We start from the raw sequence: 26,911 nt of genomic DNA, 5'->3' as shown, positions 1-26,911 counted from the left end.
AATTTATTTCTGGGTATTTACAGTTTTGTTGTCATTGTGAACAGAATTTCTTTTTTCTTATGCCCTTTTTTAACTGATTATTACTGGTGAATAAGAAAGATATTGATTTCTGTATGTCAAGTATATGTCCATCTCATTTGCAATTAGTTTTAATAGTTCTTTAGTTAATTCCCTATGACTTTTATAATCAGAAAAATATTAAAAATTATGCTGAATAAAAAAAGCTAACATCAGGACTTCCCTGGTGGCGGTGGTTAAGAATCTGCCTGTCAATGCAGGGGACACGGGTTTGACCCCTGGTCCAGGAAGATTCCACATGCTGTGGAGCAACTAAGCCCGTGTGCCACAACTACTGAGCCTGCGCTCTAGAGCCCGCGAGTTACACCTACTGAAGCCCACGCACCTAGAGCCCGTGTTCTGCAAAAAGAGAAGCCACTGCAATGAGATGCCCATGCACCGCAATGCAGAGTAGCACCCGCTCACCACAACTAGAAAAAGCCCACGCACAGCAACAAAGACCCAACGTAGCCAAAAATAAATAAATTAATTAATTAATTAAATTACTTTAAAAAAAAGCTAACATCAAAAGATCATATGCTATATGACTCTGTTTATATAACATTCCCAAATTATAAAATTATATAGAGAACAGATTATTGTTTGCCAGAGGTGAGGAGAATGGTAAGAGGGGAGGTGGCTGAGGCAAGAAAGGGTAACATAGGGGATTCTTATGATAAAACTATTCTGTAGCTTGTAATGTGGTGGTGGTAACCCACACAGAACACACACACAAACACGTGAGTGCAAGTAAACTTGGTCAGTGAATTGTATCAATGCCATTCTCTTGGTTGTGAAATTGTACTAAAGTTATGCAAACTGGTACCACTGGAAGAAACTGAATGAAAGGTACACAGAATTTCTTTGTATTTTTTATAATTGCATGTGAACCTATAATCCACATTAATAACTGAACTCAAAATAATATATTTAGGACTTCCCTGGTGGCGCAGTGGTTAAGAATCCACCTGCCACTGCAGAGTACACAGGTTCGAGCCCTGGTCCGGGAAGATCCCACATGCCGCGGAGCAACTAAGCCCATGTGCCACAACTACTGAGCCCGTGCTCTAGAGCCGGCGAGCCACACCTACTGAGCCCACGTGCCACAACTACTGAAGCCTGTGCACCTAGAGCCCGTTTTCTGCAACAAGAGAAGTCACCACAATGAGAAGCCTGTGCACCACAATGAAGAGTAGCCCACGCTCATCACCAACTAGAGAAAGCCTGCATGCAGCAACAAAAACCCAATGCAGCCAAATAAATAAATTTATATATATATAAATTCTTCTAAAATATAGTAATAATAAATTTTTTAAATTTTTAAATAAGATTAAAAATATCAAAATTTAGCTTACAACTCTACTATACCAGAATACATACACACACACACACACACACACACACACACACACACACACACACACACATAATTTCTGAATTCTTCTTGGTAAATCAGTAAATTCAAAATGCCTCTTGGTAAATTTCAGCTAGGTGTTTAATTCGAATGTTCAGCTTCTCTAGTATGACCAACTCTAGTACATCTCTAGTATGTCCAACCTCACTATTTGTCTTAAGAACACATTTATTGCATTTTTAGAATATTCTTCAATAGGATGATCCTTATTTAAGAGTAAGTAACCTTTTTTTAATTTATTTTTTATTGAAGTACAGTTGAATTACCATGTTGTGTTTATTACTGCTGTACAGCAAAGTGACTCAGTTATACATATATATACATTCTTTTCATATTCTTTTCCATTATGGCTTATCACAGGATATTGAATAAAGTTAAGAGTAAGTAACTTTCCTTATCATTTCCATTTAGCAAATAAAATGATGCAAGAAGGACAGGGAAGGGGAAAAGATAGATTTTACCAGAGAGATTTCTGGGGAAAATAGAACATGTTTATGAAATGTTAATTATTTAAAGCACGTATAAAATTCCTCAACAAAATGTTATAAGGTTAAAAATGCTTATTAAAAAAAAGACGTGTCGCAACCTAATGCAATTTAAATTGTTAAGTCTCATTTTCTTTAATTTCCTCATTTCCTAAGTCTTGTTTTCCTGTCATTAGAGACTGTTTGTTAGTTTGGGGTTGCCAAAGTGACCACTCATAATAAATTTCAAAGTAAAAGTATTTTCAATAAGAATACCCTTCTTTTCTCCTATAATGCCGTTTTACTTCATCAGATGAAACACTTCGGGAAAGGATCAACTTAGCAATAATAAGAGACCAAAGGGTGCCATTTTCCCTGGATCTAAAAGAGGAAAAAAAATTCCGTTTTTAAAGTGTACTTAAGAGTTTTAAACAATGCTTACCTGGATTCCTTTTACAGAACTAAATAAATCACCTTGTAAGGGTATCAATTCACACAGCACTTCTGCACCCAAACAACTGCTGTTACCAAAAGGATTGGGAACTTAACTTCTGAAACTCCTTTACAGCTGATATTGAGCTCTCATCCAAGGCAATCCCAAAGCCCCTCAAGTTCCAATAGGGGAGATGACCTTAAAGATTAAGCTTGAGGACCAGAGGTTGCAGCTGGAAAGAGGACATATCCCAGAGGACACCGAGGATTGTTGAGTTGAGAAAGCAAGGAGGTATTGATATCCACTGAGGAAAGTTCTGAGTGTCAAGTATGTAGAGTGGGACTGGAAAGGAAGACCTGTTCAGCCTGGGGCCTCTGATACTGCAAAGCATACGAAAAATACTACAGGCAAGTGAAAAACTCTTCAAGAGAGCAGTTCAACACAGTAATTTCAATGAGCTAACCATCAAACTGCTATAACCTCTACAATAACTCTGTTTTCATACCTACTTCCTCGTCTAGGGGAGAGGGTTTTGTGGCTATAATATTAAGACACACCTGCAACAACATGCAAGGTAAAAGGTTAAATTTAGAGTAGTGGAAGGATGGGTTACATATGACAAATAAAAACAACTTCTACAGGATTTTCATCTGGCCCTTGAATGTATTTATGGATTTAATAACACAGGCAAAGTCCAAATATCTCACCAGAAGAGTAAATCAAGTACTTAGTATCCACAAAGTATTTATCATTAAGAATTGGGATTAATTTAGATAAACCCTCTGATTCAAAGATTAGCATGAAGTGGGCTTACATTTTAAAGACACAAGCCATAAACTAGCAAAACAGTCATAAAAAAATGGAAATTGAAAGAGATTCTTACCTGTTAAATAACAGCTGCAAAAGGCCAGAAGTATTACCAAGTCCACATAAGTTATCATATGTAATATTCATTTTTTGAAGCATTTCACAAAATCCAGTTAGAAAAATAGGTGGATTGTCTAATTCTTCATACCACTGCAATGAATAGAGCAGTTCTGCAACTAACAGAATGGACAACACATTATTGAGTATACTTTGTGAACGGACCTTTGAACTGTTTTCACTTGTCCCCCCCATTCCCTAACATTGTTATGCCCACTAATTTCAAAATATGTATGAACTGGGATTTCCCTGGTGGTCCAGTGCTTAAGACTCTGCACTTCCAATGCAGGGGTCACTGGTTTGATCCGTGGTCAGGGAACTAAGATTCCACATGCTACGTAGCACAATCAATCAATCAATAATCTGTGAACTGATTTTCCACTATTTGATGTTCAAGTACGGGGAACTAAGATCCCACATGCCGCATAGCGCAGCCAATCAGTCAATCAATATCTATGAACTGATTTTCAACTATGTGACGTTCAACTATAATGAAAGCTGAGAATACCTGATACAAAATATCACTCCTCTCCCAAACATTACTTGGTCCCTTTTCTGATTAGTTAAGAATGTGACAGTAACCTAAGTTATCAGAGGGAGATACTGGAAGAACCTTCCTACTATTTTTGCCACAAATGATAAGAAGTTGCATCCAGGGTAAACAACTATGCGACCCAAGACCTAAGAAGTTCAAGTCAATGTGTTAAGGAATGGGAGAGGGGCTTCCCTGGTGGCGCAGTGGTTGAGAGTCCGCCTGCCAATGCAGGGGACACGGGTTCGTGCCCTGGTCCGGGAAAATCCCACATGCTGAAGAGCGGCTGGGCCCGTGAGCCATGGCCACTGAGCCTGCGCGTCCGGAGCCTGCGCGTCCGGAGCCTGTGCTCTGCAACGGGACAGGCCACAACAGTGAGAGGCCCGCGTACCGCAAAAAAAAAAAAGAAGAAAGAAATGGGAGAGAGCACGATCTAGTACACAGGGCATGGGCCTCGGTGACAGACTAGTCTGGATTCAAATGAGCTGCACACATCGTTATCAGCTAGGATAATACAAATCTACCTCACGGGACTACTGTGAGAAGTAAATGACCAAGTATCACAAAACCTGGCATGTCACAGGTTTTCAATACATAATTAGTCACAACTCTCTTTCATAAAGCCAGGTATGGATTTTGGAGTTAGAAGACTTGAAACCTGGTTCAAAAATCAAATCCCATCCCTTGCAAGTTCCAGATAAGAAAAACAACAAAAATTATTACTCTAATTTCCATTGTTGTTTTTGGACAGATTCACTCTATGAGTAAAGTAAAGAGCAGGCTAATCTCCTTGACCTCAACTGCATGTGGAGTTCGCTCACCACGAGAGGTGTTCCAGCTTTCTTCCACAGAGCACAATATTCTCCTCCGCTAGTAACTGTACTCAGCTGAGGGCTCACAATCAAGACTGATACAGGAATTATGCAAGTCCTCTACCTTTCATTTTGTACAGGTCACACTGCTACCTACAATTCTACACCATTTCCTGGAATGGGGGAATTTTTAAATCCTTTTGAAATTCAACATTTGAAGCTCTACTTGCTGGGAAAAAAATTACTGCCCTATACAAAGGTAGATTGATCCAAAAGTTAATTGAAAATTCAGAATCCTTGATGAAACACAAGACTCACTTAACCATTTTCTTTAGGGTTGGTTATGTGCCATAGGATGTGCTTATACTGATGTCATGCCAACTAGAGTAACATCTTATACCAAATTCTGCTCTATTGCTAACAAGACTACAGCAAGATATTCAGTATGATTCCATTTGATTTGCAATTTCACATTCATCTCTTAAGTGTCCTCAAGTTTCTCATTGCTAAAATAATTAAAAGGAGCTGAGGATTTTTGATTCTTTAAAGATTTAGATTGAAGTATAATCAAAATTATTTCAAAATTACATTTTAATTACTTCAAGATTTATGTTTATATGTATTTATCTGAATGCTCATATATACTTATGTTTATATGTATTTATCTGAATGCTCATATATACTTACTTATTTTCTCAAGCTCATTATTTTCTAAGACTATTTCCTTTTTCAGTGCAACTAATATCATTTTGCTCAATAATGCTGAAGTACACAAATGGCTGGGAAGTTTCTTTGTATCTTGTTCTTTAAAATCTGTTTTGAAACACTCATAATTCAAACTCAGTCTTCCTTCTAAAAGAGGTCTATGCAACCACTGTTAAAAAAAGAATACATTAAATTATACACAAAAGCATTCAATAGTTCAATTAATTACTACCTCTGCAATTAAGAAGGAAACAAAAATAAAGTTATTAAAATATCTTCAAAATGTTATTAGAATAACTTCAAAAATGAAGTTATTGCTAGTTTACCAGTAAAACCACAGAAGCCTAGAAGTTTGGTTTCTACGAACAGAAATTATCAACGTGTGTGTTTCTTTAGGATTCCTTCAGGACAGAACAAGGTCTTATTTACCTTGTACCATGGCAACTGCCAAGTGTCAACTGGTATCTTGCAAACAGCAAACACCCAACACAGGAGCATTCAAAGGCAGAAACGCAAAGTAAGATACTCATTTCATTTACTTTTTTTCTTCCCCAGAATAAAATTAAAATATTTAAGCTTGCATGAAATCCAAACTTCAGAATAAAATAAGTACTCTCCAATCTCAAACATACCTGCATAGGAAGAGACTGTCTCATCTTTTCCCATTCGCTGTTGTCTGGCATTACACTTCCAATATAAACTCCCAGAAGATAAGTATCTTCACTCTCTAGAAGCGCATTTAGCAAATCATCAACAGCAGACAAGAGGACCTGAAGACTGAAAATAATGCAAATAACTTAACCACTGCAGTTATGTTATAACCAATTTGAATACCCTGGTATACATTAAATACCCTACGGCAGATAGGGTATTTAATGAACAAAAAAGACAATTCAAAATAAAAGTAAATGGTCTCTCTCTCCACCCTCCCCTCGTGACTTACACACAATCAAACGGGATTTTATCCAACATTTTATAATTGAAATCAAGTGCTGCTTCTAGTTCAGAAAGAAGGTGAATGACCTATTTCAGATCAGATATTTCTGAAATATAGCTACTTTATTCCATGAAAAGAGTATGATAATCAGAAAAAGATTTAACCCAACCCCAGTAGCTCTGGATGCATTCTCTTAGTTTTCATTTTTATATATGGATTTAGGCATGAAATGTGAAATACATCTGCAATTCAACGCCTTACAACAGTGGCTACCAGACTCCCCCAAAAAATAAACAATGAAGGACAATCGTTGTCCGTGGTGGCCATAAGAGTCTACGGTTACAATCCATACCAGCCTAAGACACAGGACAGCACCCCTATCACATCACTGACCATAAATGATTATGGTCAAAACAAATCACTCTCCAATTAATTGAGCTTAAATGGATGATCATTAAAACAAAATCCTTTTGGAAAAATCTGTTTGGATTTTCCCTTAGAATCCTGTAGATTTCTTACATAACAAGTCTTTTTTTTTTTTTTTTTTTTTTTTTTTGCCGTACGCGGGCGTCTCACTGTTGTGGCCTCTCCCGTTGCGGAGCACAGGCTCCGGACGCGCAGGCTCAGCGGCCATGGCTCATGGGCCCAGCCGCTCCGTGGCACGTGGGATCTTCCCGGACCGGTACATGAACCCACGTCCCCTGCATCGGCAGGTGGACTCTCAACCACTGTGCCACCAGGGAAGCCCAACAAGTCATTTTTCATAGGCATTCACACTAATCATGGAACCTTATTAAAGACAATGATCAATTATTAAAGAGATACTCTGCAACTGAGCACAAAAAAAGGTTACCTTGTGATATCCAATGATGAAGACTGAACTTGGTTTTTCAGCCACAGAGCAGATAAACGTAGGAAGGTACTCTGTTTATATGTGTCGCCAGGTTGATGGACCAATAAATTCACACCAGAGAGCCAAGTATTTTTCAGTTTACTGATAAGAAAGTCTAAAATCAAGATGTCAACAGTGATTCATAATCCCTATGAAGTAACTATAATCAGTACAAAATGTCTGAAAGAACTCATTACAGATCTGAGATTTGTAAGGTACCATTAAGAAAACATAAAATTACTATTCAACGGCTAAAACAAAATAACTATGCCATAAATACACAATAATGTAAGCTAACTCATGCCATATAAATATAAAAAATGCTAAGATTTTTAAAGTCAGCTTTTTTCTGCTCTGAACTTATTTATAAGAGAGTTGACCATTTGGAGATATAAAAAATATACCATTTTCAAATAGAAAAGTTAGTATTAAAGAAAGGGTTGGGGAGGAGGGTTTTCCATTAAAACCTTTTTTTTTAAGAGTATTTTTTACATTCCTTTCACAAATAAGTCTGAATTAACATATAAGACAGGAATATAGTCCTTAAAAAGGGAATCTCAATTTCATTTTACTCTACACCAAGATTGAATGTCTTTAACTGTAAGAGAAGAAGGTGTTAATGTCCCCCTTTATAAATATGGAAACTGCGGCATCAAGAAATTAAGCAACTTGTGAGAGCTACTGAGTGAAGGAGCTAAGATTCTAACTCATCTATCATGGCTCCTTCCAAAACCGCTTCCTTGATATCAAGTAAAAACTTTAGATATAATGTCTACATACATCTTTAACTTGGTTTCTAAAGCTGAAAGTGTTTAAGATTTGTAGTCCTTTACTCAAAATGCCTTCAAAGTTCAAACACATTATGATTCAATTAATAAAGCCTGGGCACTTACACTATGAAGATCAGAGCCGGAGATTCCCAACAAAACATTTGAGCAGTAGGCTATTACCTGGCAAATGTGTTTTTTCTTTGCTCTCAGCACACAACTGAAAGAGAGTTAACAATAAATCTTCAGATGATGGCATTAGCAAGCATCCTTTTGCTGAGCTGAAATAGTTATAGGCCACATCACAGATAAAAGACACTGATGAGTCATTATTTTCAGCTTCTGACAATTTCTTTGCTTTGGATAAAGTTTCATGAAGTTTAACAATAATTCTTTCAACATATACTTCTCCAATCAAGTAATCTACAGAAAAAAATTCAAACAGACAAAACACAAGAAATATTAACAGTGTGTTTTCCTTTTTTTAATCTTTGTTTTTAATTTTTTAACCAATGTATTTTAATACTTTACTTGGGGTTAACATTCCATCTTGGTCTCTCCATGTGTTTTTTTTTTTTTTTTAAAAAGGTGTTTATGTTTTATATAAAAGAAAATCACATCAACAAATCAATCTGTTCCCCACACATAAAAGCCCTCACATTAAAAAAAGCTATTTTAAATTAAGTAAAAAAGCAATGCTAGACAAAATTAGAGTGAATGGCTAAATTCAAAACCCTTTAAAATATAAAACTAGAAGTATTAAATATCTTCCAAGTCGTGTTACAGAGATTTATAAACCCTTAGGGTGCTTACAAAATTCAGATATTTGAGTGAACTAAATCTTGTTATTCTCAACTAATATTATGCAAACTGAGCAGCATGGAATCCTCCCAAAAGGTGAAAAAACTACTCCCTCCCTACTAAAAAACAAAAGCCATATTTTTACCTACCATTTTTAACATGTTGGGATAATACCAAGCTTAAAAGAGACCATCTTTCTGAGAAGTAAGATTCAGAAGATATTGTGGATTCCAAGTCCTTATTACAAAGATGATCTGCCAAGGTTACCAATTTCTCGCCAAGGATATCTCCTTTTAGCCAAGGAGTTACTAAAGCATGTTTATCTGAACTAGAACATGCCTAAAACCATAAAATTAAAGCAAAGATTAGAAGCAAGATCAAAAAGTAGACTTGCCAAAATATTACTTGTACCATATTACCGCCTTTCATCATCGAGGCCTCAACATCGTCCCCCATGCCTCCTCCTCAAGCTCTAAGAAGGCTGGTATCTTCCCTATTCCCCATTAAGCCTTGCTTATGTATGCTTCCATGCTTTGTTCATTCTATCTTCCCAACCATAAATATTCCCCTTCTTCTTTATTTATCAAAATCACATCCATTATTTGAGATTTAGTATAAATCACACCTGCTTTGTGAAGTCTCCCCCATCCATGCCAGCCCATACTCATCACTGCTTTTCTCTGAATCTCTAGAGCACTTACTGGGTTGTATTATTATTTATAATGTTTCATCTGTGTATGTGTTATTTCCAATGAAACTGTAAGTTCCTTGAGAGCAGAGACTGTCTTGAACTTCTTTGATACCTGCTATCAACACTGCAGATATGTTCAATGAATAATGAATGAACTTTAAAGATAGATTTTAAAATGCTCTACAAATATTAAATTTTTATTCATTAATTTTGCTAAAGAACAATTAACATATAATAGTGGTAAATTACTTCAATATGAACAATGGGACTTATCATTTGCCCAAATTTTCTGAAATAGTTACTGGGGCAAATAGCTGACAGCAACTGGTTTATTTTCGTGGGGTGGGGAAGCAAGGAAAAAAACTGTAAATCCACCCCCAAAAGCATGGTGATCCATGTTCCCAGAGCTTCTTTTGGTTTAAAGGCTGAGAAGAAAGGAATTTGCAACTTGGCTCATTTCAAAGCAATCTGGAAAAAAAAAAATCCAAGTGCAGATTGGGTAGTGCCCCCAAAACTGTTTTATCTCCTTATTCAAAAAATTGTAGGTAATGAGAGCTTCTATTTTAGTCCAAGCTTTACCACTATTCTGGCTTTATGACCTTAGACAAAGCTCTTAACCAACCTGGGCCTATTTTCTAATTTGAAAAATGAAGGTTAACTTAGAAAATCTCTAAGGTTCTTTCTGGTTACAAAAGTCAGGTTTGTTTTTAAGGAAGCTGACTTTAGGACTCTGCTCATAAAGTATGATGTTGCATAAAAACAAGAAAAACTAGAACTTAGATGGCTATAATATTGGCTTTCCTAAGATAGCTTACCAAATAAAACCAATCTATTTTATAGAATCCTACAGAATCCAAAAAGCAAACTTCTGAATAAAATGTCTCTCAGGTTATTAAGACATGAAGTCCAACTTCTCAATGTTTTAACATATCCACAGAAAGAATCTAACAGGGGTTAGGGAGACTAGTTAGTCACAGAAGTACAGGAAGCAAACACTGGCTATGAACTTCCAAACACTGCCCAGGAAGAGTCTTCCAAACAGATGTACCTGAACTACAGATGTACCTGAACAGATGTACCTGAACCTGGCAGGTACATTCCTAAGTTGGAAATGGATATATCAATCTTTATCTTATCAAATTATTAACTATATACTTTTGCTCTGATTCTAGACTTATCAAGCAGCTTTCTCATAATTTGGCTTTTCATGTAGCCTGCCTATAGGGAGAGGAGGTACTGAATAAAGTAATTCAAAATGGTGTGCCAGTAAGTTATATTTCCCATTGAAAAAGAGTAAATTAATACTCTGTATTTATTTTGTAAAAATAAACTACTGGGGGAAATAGGGAGTTATTGTTTAATGGGTATAGTTTCTATTTTACAAGGTGAAAAAGTTCTGGAGATTGGCTGACCAATAATGTGAATAAACAACACTACTGTACACTTAGAAATGGTTACTATGGCAAATCTACATTTTTTTTCAACATATTTTAATTTAAATTACAACATATTGTAATTTAAAAAGACAGAAAAAAAGAAACTTGTAAATTAGAGTTATGTAAGTAAAATTTTAAAATAATGAAAAAATTCTTTAAGAAAAGGAAGACTTTTAGGCAGCTAGTCATAACATTTCTATGGTTGGAAGAGTGTTACGTTATATCATTTACATCTTCATTAGGAAAGAATATACTTAAGCCATTTAAAAATTTTTCTGAATTATGTTCCTTGATTTCTTTGTATTATTTTCATCACTAATTTTCTTACTTAGTCAAATGGCAATTAAATAAAGGTGGGAAGACTTTAGTTTGCCTGTATAGTATTCCAGGGTAAAACAAACTTAATTTCCTGATGCGTTCTACTCAAAGCTAGAACCATTCAATCCATTTCTACAGAAGAAAAAATAACTAGGATAACAGCAGAAATCTTAGTTTAAAAGATAAACTAAGATAAATGCTTAACTCTTCCTTTGTTACCCACTAGGGAAGAGACACTGGATCTTCCAGAACCTGTTCATTCTTCCCTGATATTCCTAACCAGAAAAATAATACTATAGAAAGGTGAACACCATGGCTTCTCAAACTATGAGAAGAAAGTTACAATAATAAGGAAGTTCTCTAACAGAGACACCTAATCACATACCATTATGTGAATATAGCTGTGGTTTAATTTTTGTATACCTATAAATACAAAAAAAAAGAGAAAAATCTCTAAGATACCTTTTCAATGACCTGAAGAATAGAATTCCATTTCAGATCCACCTAAAAGAAGAAAAAGAGAAACAATCTGCTAGAAAAAACAGTAACTGGTAAAATTTTTTATAAGTAAATGAAGTGACCATGGAACCACTACAAAACTAAAACATTTTTTTAGCAAGTCCAGCTTTAAAAAGTATGGACTGAAAGAACTTACCCTTTTATTACCAAGCTTTTGTCATCTTAACATATTTACTCTTACTGAACAGCTATCCAGAAGTCTCACATACTTCCCAATCCCAATCAAGAATATATTGTCTTTAAACTGACATTCATAGTTAAGAAACAATCCCAAAATAACCCCCATACAGGTCTCGTTCTACTCATCCATAATCAGTGTGCCAGTGTAAACCATTATAGTTTAAAAAGATACAGGGAACTCCCCGGTGATCCAGTGGTGAGGGCTCCATGCTTCCACTGTAGGGGGCACGGGTTTGATCCCTGGTCGTGGAAGAAAGATCCCGCATGCAGGCATGCATGAATGAATGAATAAATAAATAAATGAAAATAAAAAGATACAGAACAGTAATACCTCAATTAGATCATCCAAGACAGCTTTTCTTTCCATATGACTATCACAGCAACAAAGGGCACTGTACAAAATGTCCACCAAGAAACTAGCATCCTTCCTTTGATCTTCATTTAGCCAACCTATTACTTTCTGGTATAAAAACAGTATCGCGGGATTTTTTTGTGCAAGTTTGGCTATTTCAAGAGGCTTGGCTTTGACAATACTCTGTTTTTCATCACCTAACAGCACTTTAAATACTTGGCTTGAAGAGAAGGAGTTGAGCAGAGTGGAAAGAAACCTTAGATGTTGCTCAGACTTTTGTTCATTGACATAATTAACACTCATTTCTGCTAGTTTACAGACTAAGTCTTCCAAAGGTTTTTTCCTTAGGGGTGATATAAGGTCTGAGCAACTGTGAGTGAGAGAAGGTTCAGCCATTAATTCAGAGCCTTCACTATTCTCTCCTTCTGAGAAGACATATTTCTCATTCTCTTTATTACTTTCAGGCATCTCATCAGCAAATCTAACCTTACCAACGTTTTTTTTATTTAACTTCAACGAGCTCTTTGGCTTCTGAAGGACCTGTAATAGGTTAGAAACACCCAAAACTGACTTAACATCGGTTTCAGGCTCATTGATTTTCTCAACACAGATCTCTGACAGTCTTTCCCAGAAATTCAGTAGCACTTTCTCCAAATTGTAAGCTGTTTTATCATCTTTATCCAAATCTGCTTTGGCTTCCCATGAACTTAAAGTTTCTGCCAAATGGTTAAATAGCTGCTCATCTTGCAATCTTGGGTCTTTGAGAACTGCATCAATAAAAGGAATCAACTAAAAGAGAAGGTAGAAATATTAAAGTTCAGTTGTCAGGGAAAATGAAATTTAAACGAGGTATTTGTAAAACATTATAAATTTTCATATTTAGTAACTGAAAAACATGAATTTTTCCCCAGAACTATGAAAAGAGTTAATTTGAACCTGAAAATCATCTTCATATCATTCAGAGAGCCTAACAATTTCACTGTATCTCCCCAAATTACTTCTTTTTTATGATATAATTGACGAAGATCATTGGTCATCAACTCTTTGGATCTTCTGAACTTATTCAAAGTGTTTTGCTTTTTTCTAAACCAATATGAAAGACATATAGGACCCACAGAATTCAGAATGCTTTCTCTTAAATTACAAAGATAAGAGAAATTAACTATCTGAGACATCAACTAGGGTCTAGGCTTATGTAATCATATTAATTTCCTACCATAAGGAACCATATTCCAGGACCCGCTCTCATCACTAGTTCTAAAAGCCAAGCACAATTGCTCACAAAAGGATAAATGTACTACATATTTTAGAAGGAACAAGATGATTATAATATAAACTAAAATACAAAATGTTGAAAATTGCATCTTCTAAATTGTTTTGCATTGCGACTCTCTAAAACAGAGTTTGTACAACCAGAGAGTGACTAGTACTTAGGCATTATGGTATTATGATAACAACTAACAATACAGAAATTTTCACTTATTGGTCAGCAATACACATTACTTAATTTGTAAATCATAAAAATGAAATCTTTACAAGGAAGGCTAATTAATAAAAATGGCAACAAGACACAATGAGCTTGATTCTTTATAGTTAGTGTGCAAAGGCACTGATGATTTTTACATTATAAATACCTGATCATTGACGAGCATCTCTTCTATCTCTTCCTCACCTAAGTTTTGCTGCATTATAAAACGTAAGCATTCAAAAAAAGCAGATATTACTGCTGAGCACTCTGAAAAGCTGGTTTTGGTTCTTTCTGTTGATAGCCTAAGAAATAATAAATATCTGTGGCTTATTCCTTCATGAAAAAGAAAATAAGCAATACAAAAATACCAAAATAAAGGCATGAAAAAGAATTTCTAAAAATAATTTCTTCAATGAAAAACTAAGAACAACCAAAATACAGCCCGATTAGAATATAAACTTGAAGAACTATGAAAAATAGCATATCTTCAAAAATGTATCAACAAAAGATAACATATTTATTTTCTATTCATGGACCAATCCATCTGCAAATTTCAAAGAGAGGACTTAACCAAATAAAGATAATACTGTAGTGGAAAAAAAAATTTTAATCATTAATAAAACTGGGTATCTTTTACTAAGTTCAACAAATATGCTGAAATGATGTTTTAAGTGTGACTTTAAACAGCTATTATATTTAAGTTAATGGAAAAGTTCACTGGTTCATTTTCTGCACTCGGGCATTTGTATTTATCAACATACCAAAAAATGGGTCATTGAAAAAGAGCCTATTTCTACCTAAGGGTCTTGCCATAATTTATCTCACTTTCTGCTGCATACTACCACTGAAGTGTTGAAAGTACCCAAAAAAAGAATTCCAATTGTAATTCTCTGAAAACTTTAAAAGTGTTTAATGAACAGCAAAACAATTTGGGGAAATTTACATATGATAATAACAAGTATGTCATTCTGCCCATTTATGAAAATAAGAAAAAATCTATTTTGCTTTAAAGGTCAAGGATTTAAATTCCTTACCCTGCAACTAGGGAGGTGAGAAAATTTTTGAAGAAATCCAACTTTGGATCTGTAATAGACTGAGGGAGTTTGCTGATAAATGGCAGAAGATAAGGATATATGACAGCAGCCAGACCCCGACCTCCTTCACGAACCATAGCTGACAGCTTGGGAAACACACTTTTTTTTGCATTTACATGAAGCCAACAGTCCTTCCCCAAAAAAAAAAAAAAAAGATTATAATAATAATTAGAGATCATAAACATACATTTCCCAATTAAGAGAGAAGACATATAGACTCTCAAAAATAAAAATCAAGTATTCTAACTAAAGAGGGTCAAAATCTCTCACCACCATTAAAAACTAAAAGTCTGAAATTATAAGAAATTTATTACATTTAGTAATTATGTATACAACATACTTCCAGGACAATATTGATCAGAAATAACTATTTAGGGACTTCCCTGGTGGTCCAGTGGTAAAGAATCCACCTTACAATGCAGGGGACGTGGGTGTGATCCCTGGTCAGGGAACTAAAATCCCACATACTGCGGGGCAACTAAGCCCGCACGCCACAACTACTGAGCTCGCGCACCTCAACTAGAGAGCCTGTGTGAAGCAAACTACAGAGCTTGCACACACTGGAACCCGTGCGCCACAACTACAGAGCCCACGTGCCCTGAAGCCTGCGCACCACAACTAGAGAAGAGAAAACAACCCGCACGACACAACTAGAGAGAAGCCCGCACATAGCAACGAAAGATCCTGCATGCCTCAATGAAGATCCCACGTGCCGCAACTAAGGTCTGAGGCAGCCAAAAAAGAAGTAATATTTAACTGAAAAGACTTCTATACAAGCTGCTTTCTAAACAAACAAAAAAAAACCTGCTTTCTAAAAGGGACAGCAATATTTAATCTTAAATATAATATTCAGATATGTTGATTTCATTGGGCCATATAAGTTTAAAGGATATTGATACTGACTAAACTGAAAGTAAAATAAAAATGCTATACCATTTTATAGTCAGTTTAAGATTTATACAAAGTTTTAGATTAAATATTTTATTCCCAGGAAAGCATTTTTCTAGCAAGTTTTAAATATTACAATCTGATAGGCTCTCTCACATGGTATCTAAGGCTTCTAAAATACAACTAAGAAGACAAATATTCCCAGCTGTACTAAATGTACCTCTTTAACCTACCTCAATAGTTGTAAGTGTGTAAAGCACAGCTTCCCAGAGGGCAGGGCATACAATGGGGTCACTGTCATCAATGCTAAGAAGGACAGATGGGCTCACTTTGGATGCTTCATCTTTCATCAACTGTGGAGTACGCTGGCACAAAGCAGAAACTAACTCAAAATAGGCTGAGCGGATCTGAAAGAAAAAATGGAAAGCTGAATTAAACTAAAGCCTAGTCAAGGTATGATAAAATTTTATTTATGGTAATGGCAGGTAAGCTATTCATACTAACCCTCCCATTAATAAAACTAAAGGGGCTAGAAAAAATACTCTTTAAAAATCTGAAGAACACCACAGAGCTTAAAAGACATTAGGAATTACCAAGCCAAAAGTGAAGGCAGAAAGAATTCAACTTTCTATTTCTTTGGCTCAAGCAAATACAAATCCTCTCTAGTGTAAGAAGCCTTCATTTGGGGGCTCAGATTATCCCTATGAATATACTAGTCAGCACAAAGTTATATACAGCCAAACAAAAAATAAGACACCATGAGCCACTATGCAGAAACAAAAGATAACACAGAGACCTGAGACTTTAAATCTTATAATTATCTATCAGTTACAAGCTCCATATCAACAATGTTTATTATATTTAAAGAAACAAAAGTTTAAAGAAATTTGAACGGAAAACGATCTTAGAAAAAGCACAGCAGATCTGAAAAAGAACCAAGCACAATTCCTAAACTAAAAATACACAAATAAATAAGAGCACAATTCATAGTTTAACAGCATCATACTCAACATTAAGAGTCTACAACTATTTCCATTAAAGTAAGAAACAAGAAAAGGAAGCCCGCTACCACCACTTCTATTCAACATGGTACTGAGAACCTAATTAATACAGAGAAAAGGGGAAAAAAAGAAACTAGAAAGTAACCCAAATTACTGTTTATAATCATAGCAAAATAAAAGGCTATAAAAAATATTCCAAAAAATCTAAAGACAGGACTTCCCTGGTGGCACAGTGGTTAAGAATCTGCCTGCCAATGCAGGGGACGTGGGTTCGAGCCCTGGTCTGGGAAGATCCCACATGCCATGGAGCAACCAAGCCCGTGCACCACAACTACTGAGCCTGCGCTCTAGAGCCTGTGAGCCATGACTACTGAGCCTGCACGCCACAACTAGTGAAGCCTGCGTGCCTAGAGCCCATGCTCCGCAACAAGAGAAGCCACCGGAATGAGAAGCCCACGCAATTCAATGAAGAATAGCCCCCGCTCACAGCAACTAGAGAAAGCCCACGCCCAGCAATGAAGACCAAAAGCAGCCAAAAAATAAATTAATTAGTAAATTTTTTAAAAATTTAGGAAAAGGAAAGCTAAAGACAAATAATAAGAACAGGAGGAAGAGGAGCTTCAAGATGGCGGAGGAGTAAGATGTGGAGATCACCTTCCTCCCCATAGATACATCAGAAATACATCTGCATGTGGAACAACTCCTACAGAACACCTACTGAACGCTGGCAGAAGACCTCAGACCTCCAAAATGCAAGAAACTCCCCACGTACCTGGGCAGGGCAAAAGAAAAAAGAAAAAGCAAAGACAAAAGAACAGGGACGGGACCTGCACCAGTGGGAGGGAGCAGTGAAGGAGGAAAGGTTTCCACACACTAGGAAGTCCCTTTGCGTGCAGAGACTGCGGGTGGCGGAGGGGGAAGCTTCGGAGCCGCGGAGGAGAGCGCAGCCACAGGGGTGCAGAGGGCAAAGCGGGGAGATTCCCGCACGGAGGATCGGTGCCGACTGGCACGCACCAGCCGGAGAGGCTTGTCTGCTCACCCGCCGGGGTGGGCGGGGCTGGGAGCTGAGGCTCGGGCTTCGGAGCTTAGATCGCAGGGAGAGCACTGGGGTTGGCGGCATGAACACAGCCTGAAGGGGTTGGTGCACCACAGCTAGCCAGGAGGGAGTCCGGGAAAAAGTCTGGACCTGCCGAAGAGGCAAGAGACTTTTTCTTGCCTCTTTGTTTCCTGGTGCGCGAGGAGAAGTGATTAAGAGCGCTGCTTAAAGGGGCTCCAGAGACGGGCGTGAGCCGCGGCTATCAGCGCGGACCCCAGAGACGGGCCTGCTGCTGCTGCTGACACCAAGAAGCCTCTGTGCGAGCACAGGTCACTCCCCACACCGCAGAAGCCTGTGCAGCCTGCCACTACCAGGGTCCCGTGATCCAGGGACAACTTACCCGGACAACGCACAGCGCCTCAGGCTGGTGCAATGTCACACCGGCCTCTGCCGCAGCAGGCTCGCCCCGCATTCGTGCCCCTCCCTCCCCCCCGGCATGAGTGAACCAGAGCCCCCGAATCAGCTGTTCCTTTAACCCTGTCCTGTCGGAGCGAAGAGCAGACGCCCTCCGGCAACCTACACACAGAGGTGGGTCCAAATCCAAAGCTGAGCCCTGGGAGCTGTGCAAACAAAGAGAAAGGGAAATCTCTCCCAGCAGCCTCAGAAGCAGCGGATTAAAGCTCCACAATCAACTTGATGTACCCTGCATCGGTGGAATACCTGAATAGACAATGAAGCATCCCAAATTGAGGAGGTGGACTTTGGGAGGAACGATATTTTTTTTTCCCTTTTTCTCTTTTCGTGAGTGTGTATGTGTATGCTTCTGTGTGTGATTTTGTCTGTACAGTTTTGCCTTTACCATTTGTCCTAGGGTTCTGTTTGTCCGTTTATTTTTTTAAGTATAGTTTTTAGTGCTTGTTATCATTGGTGAATTTTTTTTGGTTTGCTTGCTCTCTTCTTTCTTTCCTTTTTTTTAATTACTTTAAAAAAATTTTTTAATAATTATTTTTTATTTTAATTATTTTATTTTACTTTATCTTCTTCTTTTTTTCTTTCTTTTATCTTCTCCCTTTTATTCTGAGCCGTGTGGATGAAAGGCTCTTGATGCTCCAGCCAGACATCAGGCCTGTGCCTCTGAGGTGGGAGAGCAAAGTTCAGGACACTGGTCCACAAGAGACCTCCCAGCTCCACATAATATCAAATGGTGAAAATCTCCCAGAGATCTCCATCTCAACACCAAGACCCAGCTCCACTCAATGACCAGCAAGCTGCAGTGCTGGACACCCTATGCCAAACAACTACCAAGACAGAAACATAACCCCACCCATTAGCAGAGAGGCTGCCTAAAATCATAATAAGGCCACAGACACCCCAAAACACACCACCAGACGTGGAGCTGCCCACCAGAAAGACAAGATCCAGCCTCATCCACCAGAACACAGGCCCCAGTCCCCTCCACCAGGAAGCCTGCACAACCCACTGAACCAACCTTAGCCACTGGGGACAGACACCAAAAACAACGGGAACTACGAACCTGCAGGCTGCAAAAAGGAGAACCCAAAAACAGTAAGTTAAGCAAAGTGAGAAGACAGAGAAACACACAGCAGATGAAGGAGCAAGGCAAAAACCCACCAGACCTAAAAAATGAAGAGGAAATAGGCAGTCTACCAGAAAAAGAATTCAGAATAATGATAGTAAAGATGATCAAAAATCTTGGAAATACAATGGAGAAAATACAAGAAACATTTAACAAGGATCTAGAAGAACTAAAGAGCAAACAAACAGTGATGAACAACACAATAAATGAAATTAAAAATTCTCTAGAAGGGATCAATAGCAGAATAACTGAGGCAAAAGAACAGATAAGTGACCTGGAAGACAAAACAGTGGAAATAACTACTGCAGAGCAGAATAAAGAAAAAGAATAAAAAGAATTGAGGACAGTATCAGAGACCCCTGGGACAACATTAAACACACCAACATTCGAATTATAGGGGTCCCAGAGGAAGAAGAGAAAAAGAAAGGGACTGAGAAAATATTTGAGGAGATTATAGTTGAAAACTTCCCTAATATGGGAAAGGAAATAGTTAATCAAGTCCAGGAAGCACAGAGTCCCATATAGGATAAATCCAAGGAGAAGCATGCCAAGACACATATTAAACTATCAAAAATTAAATACAAAGAAAAAATATTAAAAGCAGCAAGGGAAAAAATAACAAACAAGGGATCAGGTTAACAGCTGATCTTTCAGCAGAAACTCTGCAAGCCAGAAGAGAGCGGCAGGACATATTTAAAGTGATGAAGGAGAAAAACCTACAACCAAGATTACTCTACCCAGCAAGGATCTCATTCAGATTTGACGGAGAAATTAAAACCTTTACAGACAAGCAAAAGCTAAGAGAATTCAGCACCATCAAACCAACTTTACAACAAATGCTAAAGGAACTTCTCTATGCAAGAAACACAAGAGAAGGAAAAGACCTACAATAACAAACCCAAAACAATTTAGATAATGGTAATAGGAACATACATATCGATAATTACCTTAAATGTAAGTGGATTAAATGCTCCAACCAAAAGACACAGACTGGCTGAATGGATACAAAAACAAGACCCATATATATGCTGTCTACAAGAGACCCACTTCAGACCTAGGGACACATACAGACTGAAAGTGAGGGGATGGAAAAAGATATTCCATGCAAATGGACTTTAAAACAAAGACTATTACAAGAGACAAAGAGGGATATTACATAATGATCAAGGGATCAATCTAAGAGGAAAATATAACAATTGTAAATATTTATGCACCCAACACAGGAGCACCTCAATACATAAGGCAAATACTAACAGCCATAAAAGGGGAAATCGACAGTAACACATCATAGTAGGGGACTTTAACACCCCACTTTTACCAATGGACAGATCATCCAAAATGAAAATAAATAAGGAAACACAAGCTTTAAATGATACATTAAACAAGATAGACTTGATTGATATTTATAGGACATTCCATCCAAAAACAACAGAATACACATTATTCTCAAGTGCTCATGGAACATTCTCCAGGATAGATCATATCTTGGGTCACAAATCAAGCTTTGGTAAATTTAAGAAAATTGAAATCATATCAAGTATCTTTTCCGACAACAACGCTATGAGACTATATATCTATTACAGGAAAAAATCTGTAAAAAATACAAACACATGGAGGCTAAACAATACACTATTTAATAACCAAGAGACCACTGAAGAAATCAAAGAGGAAATCAAAAAATACCTAGAAACAAATGACAATGAAAACACAATGAACCAAAACCTATGGAATGCAGCAAAAGCAGTTCTAAGAGGGAAGTTTATAGCAATACAGTCCTACCTAAGAAACAAGAAACAGGGGCTTCCCTGGTGGTGCAGTGGTTAAGAATCCGCCTGCCAATGAGGGGACACGGGTTCAAGCCCCGGTCCGGGAAGAACCCACATGCTGCAGAGCAACTAAGCTCAAGCGTGACAACTACTGAGCCTGCACACCTAGAGCTGGTGCTCTGCAACAAGAGAAGCCAGGACAATGAGAAGCCCGCGCACCACAATGAAGAGTACCCCCGCTCAAGAGTAGCCCCCACTCACCGCAACTAGAGAAAGCCCGTGCATAGCAACAAAGACCCAACACAGCTATAAATAAATAAATAAGTTTAAAAAAAAAGAAACATATCAAATAAACAAACTAACCTTACACCTAAAGCAATTAGAGAAAGAACAACAAAAAAACCCAAAAGTTAGCAGAAGGAAAGAAATCATAAAGATCAGGTCAGATATAAATGAAAAAAGAAATGAAGGAAATGATAGCAAAGATCAATAAAACTAAAAGCTGGTTTTTTGAGCAGATAAATGAAATTGATAAACCATTAGCCAGACATCAAGAAAAAAAGGGAGAAGACTCAAATCAACAGAATTAGAAACGAAAAAGGAGAAGTAACTGACACAGCAGAAATACAAAGCTTGAGAGATTACTACAAGCAACTCTATGCCAATAAAATGGACAACCTGGAAGAAATGGACAAATTCTTAGAAATGCACAACCTTCCAAGACTGAAGCAGGAAGAAATAGACAATATGAACAGACCAATCACCAGCACTGAAATTCAAACAGTGATTAAAAATCTTCCAACAGTGGTGCAGTGGTTAAGAATCTGCCTGCCAATGCAGTGGACACGGGTTTGAGCCCTGGTCTGGGAAGATCCCACATGCCGTGGAGAAACTAGGCCCGTGAGCCACAACTACTGAGCCTGCACATCTGGAGCCTGTGCTCCGCAACGGGAGAGGCTGCGACAGTGAGAGGCCTGCGGACCGCAATGAAGAGTGGCCCCCGCTCGCCGCAACTGGAGAAAGCCCTTGCACAGAAATGAAGACCCAAAACAGCCAAAAATTAAAAAAAAAAAAAAAAAAACAATCTTCCAACAAGCAAAAGTCCAGGACCAGACGGCTTCACAGGCAAATTCTATCAAACATTTAGAGAAGAGCTAACACCTAACCTTCTCAAACTCTTCCAAATTACAGCAGAGGGAGGAACACTCCCAAACTCGTTCTACAAGGCCACCATCACCCTGATACCAAAACCAGACAAAGCTGTCATGAAGAAAGAAAACTACAGGCCAATGTCACTGGTGAACATAGATGCAAAAATCCTCAACAAAATACTAGCAAACAGAATCCAACCGCACATTGAAAGGATCATACACCATGATCAACTGGGGTTTATCCCAAGAATGCAAGGATTCAACATACGCAAATCAATCAATGTGATACACCATATTAACAAATTGAAGGAGAAAAACCATATGATCATCTCAATAGATGCAGAGAAAGCTTTCAACAAAATTCAACACCCATTTATGATAAAAACCCTTCAGAAAGTAGGCATAGAGGGGGCTAACCTCAACATAATAAAGGCCATATATGACAAACCCGCAGCTAACATCGCCCTCGACAATGAAAAACTGAAAGCATTTCCACTAAGATCAGGAACAAGACAAGGTTGCCCAGTCTCATCACTATTATTCAACATAGTTTTGGAAGTTTTGGTCACTGCAATCAGAGAAGAAAAAGAAATAAAAGGAATCCAAATCAGAAAAGAAGTAAAGCTGTCACTGTTTGCAGATGACCTGATACTGTACATAGAGAATCCTAAGGATGCTACCAGAAAACTACTAGAGCTAATCAATGAATTTGGTAAAGTAGTGGGTACAAAATTAATGTAAAGAAATCTCTTGCCTTCCTATACACTAATGATGAAAAATCTGAAAGTGAAATTAAGAAAACACTCCCATTTACCACTGCAACAAAAAGAATAAAATCTAGGAATAAACCTACCTAGGGAGACAAAAGGCCTATATGCAGAATATTATAAGACACTGATGAAAGAAAATAAAGATGATACAAATAGATGGAGAGATGTACCATGTTCTTGGATTGGAACAATCAACATTGTGAAAATGACTATATTACCCAAAGCAATCTACAGATTCAATGCAATCCCTATCAAACTACCACTGGCATTTTTCACCGAACTAGAAAAAAAATTTCACACTTTGTATGGAATCACAAAAGACCCTGAGTAGGCAAAGCAATCTTGAGAAAGAAAAACAGAGCTGGAGGAATCAGGCTCCCTGACTTCAGACTATACTACAAAGCTACAGTAACCAAGACAGTATGGTACTGGCACAAAAACAGAAATATAGATCAATGGAACAGGATAGAAAGCGCAGAGATAAACCCACGCACATATGGTCACCTTATCTTTGATAAAGGAGGCAAGAATATACAATGGAGAAAAGACAGCCTTTTCAATAAGTGGTGCTGGGAAAACTGGACAGCTACATGTAAAAGAATGAAATTACAACACTCCTTAACACCATATACAAAAATAAACTCAAAATGGATTAAAGACCTAAATGTAAGGCCAGAAACTATCACACTCTTAGAGGAAAACATAGGCAGAACACTCTATGACATAAATCACAGCAAGATCCTTTTTGACCCATCTCCTAGAGAAATGGAAATAAAAACAAAAAGAAACAGATGGGACCAAATGAAACTTAAAAGTTTTTGCACAGCAAAGGAAACCATAAGCAAGACAAAAAGACAACCCTCAGAATGGGAGAAAATATTTGCAAATGAAGCAACTGACAAAGGATTAATCTCCAAAATTTATAAGCAGCTCATGCAGCTCAATATCAAAAAAACAAACAACCCAATCCAAAAATGGGCAGAAGACCTAAATAGACATTTCTCCAAAGAAGATATACAGATTGCCAAGAAACATATGAAAGAATGCTCAACATCATTAATCATTAGAGAAACGCAAATCCAAACTATGAGATATCATCTGACACCGGTCAGAATGGCCATCATCAAAAAGTCTACAAACAATAAATGCTGGAGAGGGTGTGGAGAAAAGGGAGCCCTCTTGCACTGTTGGTGGGAATGTAAATTGATACAGCTACTACGGAGAACAGTATGGAGGTTCCTTAAAGAACTAAAAACAGAACTACCATATGACCCAACAATGACACTACTGGGCATATACCCTGGGAAAACCATCATTCAAAAAGAGTCATGTACCACAATGTTCACTGCAGGTCTATTTACAATAGCCAGGACATGGAAGTACCCTAAGTGTCCATCAACAGATGAATGGATAAAGAAGATGTGGCACATATATACAATGGGATATTACTCAGCCATAAAAAGAAACGAAATTGAGTTATTTGTAGTGAGGTGGATGGACCTAGAGTGTGTCATACAGAGTGAAGTAAGTCAGAATACCGTATGCTAACACACATATATGGAATATTAAAAAAAAAAAGTTCTGAAGAACCTAGGGGCAAGATGGGAATAAAGACACAGACCTACTAGAGAATGGACTTGAGGATATGGGGAGGGGGAAGGGTAAGCTGGGACAAAGTAAGACAGTGGCATGGACATATATATACACTACGAAACGTAAAATAGCTATCTAGTGGGAAGCAGCCGCATAGCATAGGGAGATCAGCTTGGTGCTTTGTGACCACCTAGAGGGGTGGGAGAGGGAGGATGGGAGGGAGGGAGATGCAAGAGGGAGGAGATATGGGGATATATGTATACGTATAGCTGATTCACTTTGTTACAAAGCAGAAACTAACACAACATTGTAAAGCAATTATACTCCAATAAAGATGTAAAAAAATAAAAGAATATATCAGAACAAATTTGGCAGAAATTATCAAAAGATTGTTGTAAATAATAAAAGGATTAAAAAAAAAAGAACAGGAGCTCAGAAGAGTTGCTGGATACAAAATTAATGCACAAAAGCATAGCATTCCTATACCACAGTAGAAACAAAATAGAAAATGGAATCAGAAAAGGAACCCCATTTCGCAATAGTAACAGAAACCATGAAGTCATGTTCAGTATGCAGTATATTATAAAATACTATTCCGGGATGGCAAGGGCCTAATATAGGCTAAATAATTTTGAGAAAGAAGAACCAAGTTGGAGGGTTTCAGGACTTACGGTAAAACAGTTATAATCAAGAAAGTGTGGTAATGGTGTAAAGATAGACATAAAATGTAACGGAGTAAGAGTCCAAAATTAAAATCTCGTATGTTTAACTTAATTTTGCCAAAGGTGCCAGGGTGGTGGGGTGAGGAGGAGCTGGTAGTCTTTCAAGAAATGGATACCTATGTGAAAAAAAATCTGACTCTCACCTTTATGCCATACACAAAAATTAACTCTAAATAAACCTAAACTATAAAACTTCCAGAATAAAATATAAAAACATCTTTGCAACCTTCAAGTAGGCAAAGACTCCTTATATAAGAAATGAAAAGTATGAAGTGTAAAAAAAAAAAAATTGATAACTGGGACTTTAAAACACCTACTCTCCAAAAACCATGGAAAAAAAGTGAAAAGGCAAGCCACAAACTATAATAAAACATTCATGATACTTTACCTGACAAAATACTTGTAACCAGAATAACTAAAGCATATTCGTAACTCACAAAAACCAAAAACCCAACTTAAAAATAGGCAAAAGAATATCAAGTAGTGACAGACTGATACATTGATCTTCCTGCAAAGAACAACTATAGACTCTATGAACCCGACACAAAAAAACTATCCAAGGGCTCTGAAGACTGAAATACACATTTTGGAGCTGGTATCATAACTTGGAGTAAGCAATCACACATACTGAGTTCCCGTTTTGTGCAGTTTTGCCCTGAAGGTGGATGCAGTCACCACCACAGAGGCACTGGGGCAGCTACAACTGCAACAGAAAGCCTGACATCCCTCTGGTTGGAGGAACTGAAAGAACCAGGAAAAGGAGTCCAGGGTAACCAAGATGGCAAGAGAGTAGTAGGGAACTCCAGAAAGAAGAGAACCAAAGAAGAGAACCCCCACGTTCTCTGTTTAAACAGTCTAAATCTACAGCTGACACTTGAACCATGCCCGCTGCAGGCATGAGAGTTTGTTGAGTCTAACCAAGTTGATTGCCCACTAACACAAAGACATCAATGCCCTTTGGAGCAATATAAAATAACCCTGTCTCCAAAACATAACATTCCAGGATACAATCTAAATATATACATCTAGGATGCAATCTAAATATTTATGTGTAGGATACAATCTAAAATCCCTCAACATATGAAAGCCAAGAAAATGTGATCTCAGATGTTATTATCAAACACGTACTTTACAGCAGCTATTACAACTATACTCAATGAGGTAAAGAAAAATATGCTAACAATGAATGAAAAAACAGGAAACAGATACATGTCATTATACATCTGTCCAAACCTACAGAATATACAACATCAACAGTGAACCCTAATGTAAATTATGGATTCTGGACGATAATGATGTATCAACATAGGTTCATCAATTGTTTAAAAAAAAAAAAACAGGTACCACTCTGGTGAGAGGATGTTGATAATGGGGGAAGCTATGTATGTGAGGGGCAGGAGACATATGGGAAATCTTGGTACTTTTTCCTCAATTTTGCTGTGAACCTAAAACTGCTCTTAAAAGAAGTCTTAAAAAAGTAGAAAATTTCATCAAAGAAATAGAAAATACAAAAACCAAGTTGAAATTTTAGATATAAAAACTACAACATATTAAATTAAAAGTGAGCAAAAGGGTTAAACAGACACCTCAA

General features: G+C 37.4%; 1 protein-coding gene across 1 annotated transcript in view; it reads right to left on the bottom strand.

Annotated features, from left to right (window-relative positions):
• The window catches only part of LTN1 (listerin E3 ubiquitin protein ligase 1), a 64,770-nt gene that overhangs the window by 23,598 nt on the left and 14,261 nt on the right, over window positions 1-26,911 (bottom strand). The window contains exons 7-18 of the mRNA XM_029214369.1: window positions 15,918-16,091; window positions 14,737-14,927; window positions 13,869-14,004; window positions 12,214-13,023; window positions 11,646-11,687; window positions 8,888-9,077; window positions 8,121-8,360; window positions 7,132-7,285; window positions 5,974-6,118; window positions 5,324-5,510; window positions 3,252-3,411; window positions 2,212-2,316 (exon numbers count right to left, since the gene is read on the bottom strand). Of these exons, the coding sequence (XP_029070202.1) occupies window positions 2,212-2,316; window positions 3,252-3,411; window positions 5,324-5,510; window positions 5,974-6,118; window positions 7,132-7,285; window positions 8,121-8,360; window positions 8,888-9,077; window positions 11,646-11,687; window positions 12,214-13,023; window positions 13,869-14,004; window positions 14,737-14,927; window positions 15,918-16,091 (2,534 nt within the window). The remainder of the gene's footprint in view (window positions 1-2,211; window positions 2,317-3,251; window positions 3,412-5,323; window positions 5,511-5,973; window positions 6,119-7,131; window positions 7,286-8,120; window positions 8,361-8,887; window positions 9,078-11,645; window positions 11,688-12,213; window positions 13,024-13,868; window positions 14,005-14,736; window positions 14,928-15,917; window positions 16,092-26,911) is intronic.

The sequence above is a fragment of the Monodon monoceros genome, unplaced genomic scaffold, assembly GCF_005190385.1.
Source record: "Monodon monoceros isolate NGI ecotype Baffin Bay Population unplaced genomic scaffold, NGI_Narwhal_1 Super_Scaffold_11, whole genome shotgun sequence".
Taxonomy (NCBI): domain Eukaryota; kingdom Metazoa; phylum Chordata; class Mammalia; order Artiodactyla; family Monodontidae; genus Monodon; species Monodon monoceros.
This window is presented reverse-complemented; position numbering and strand designations above follow the sequence as displayed.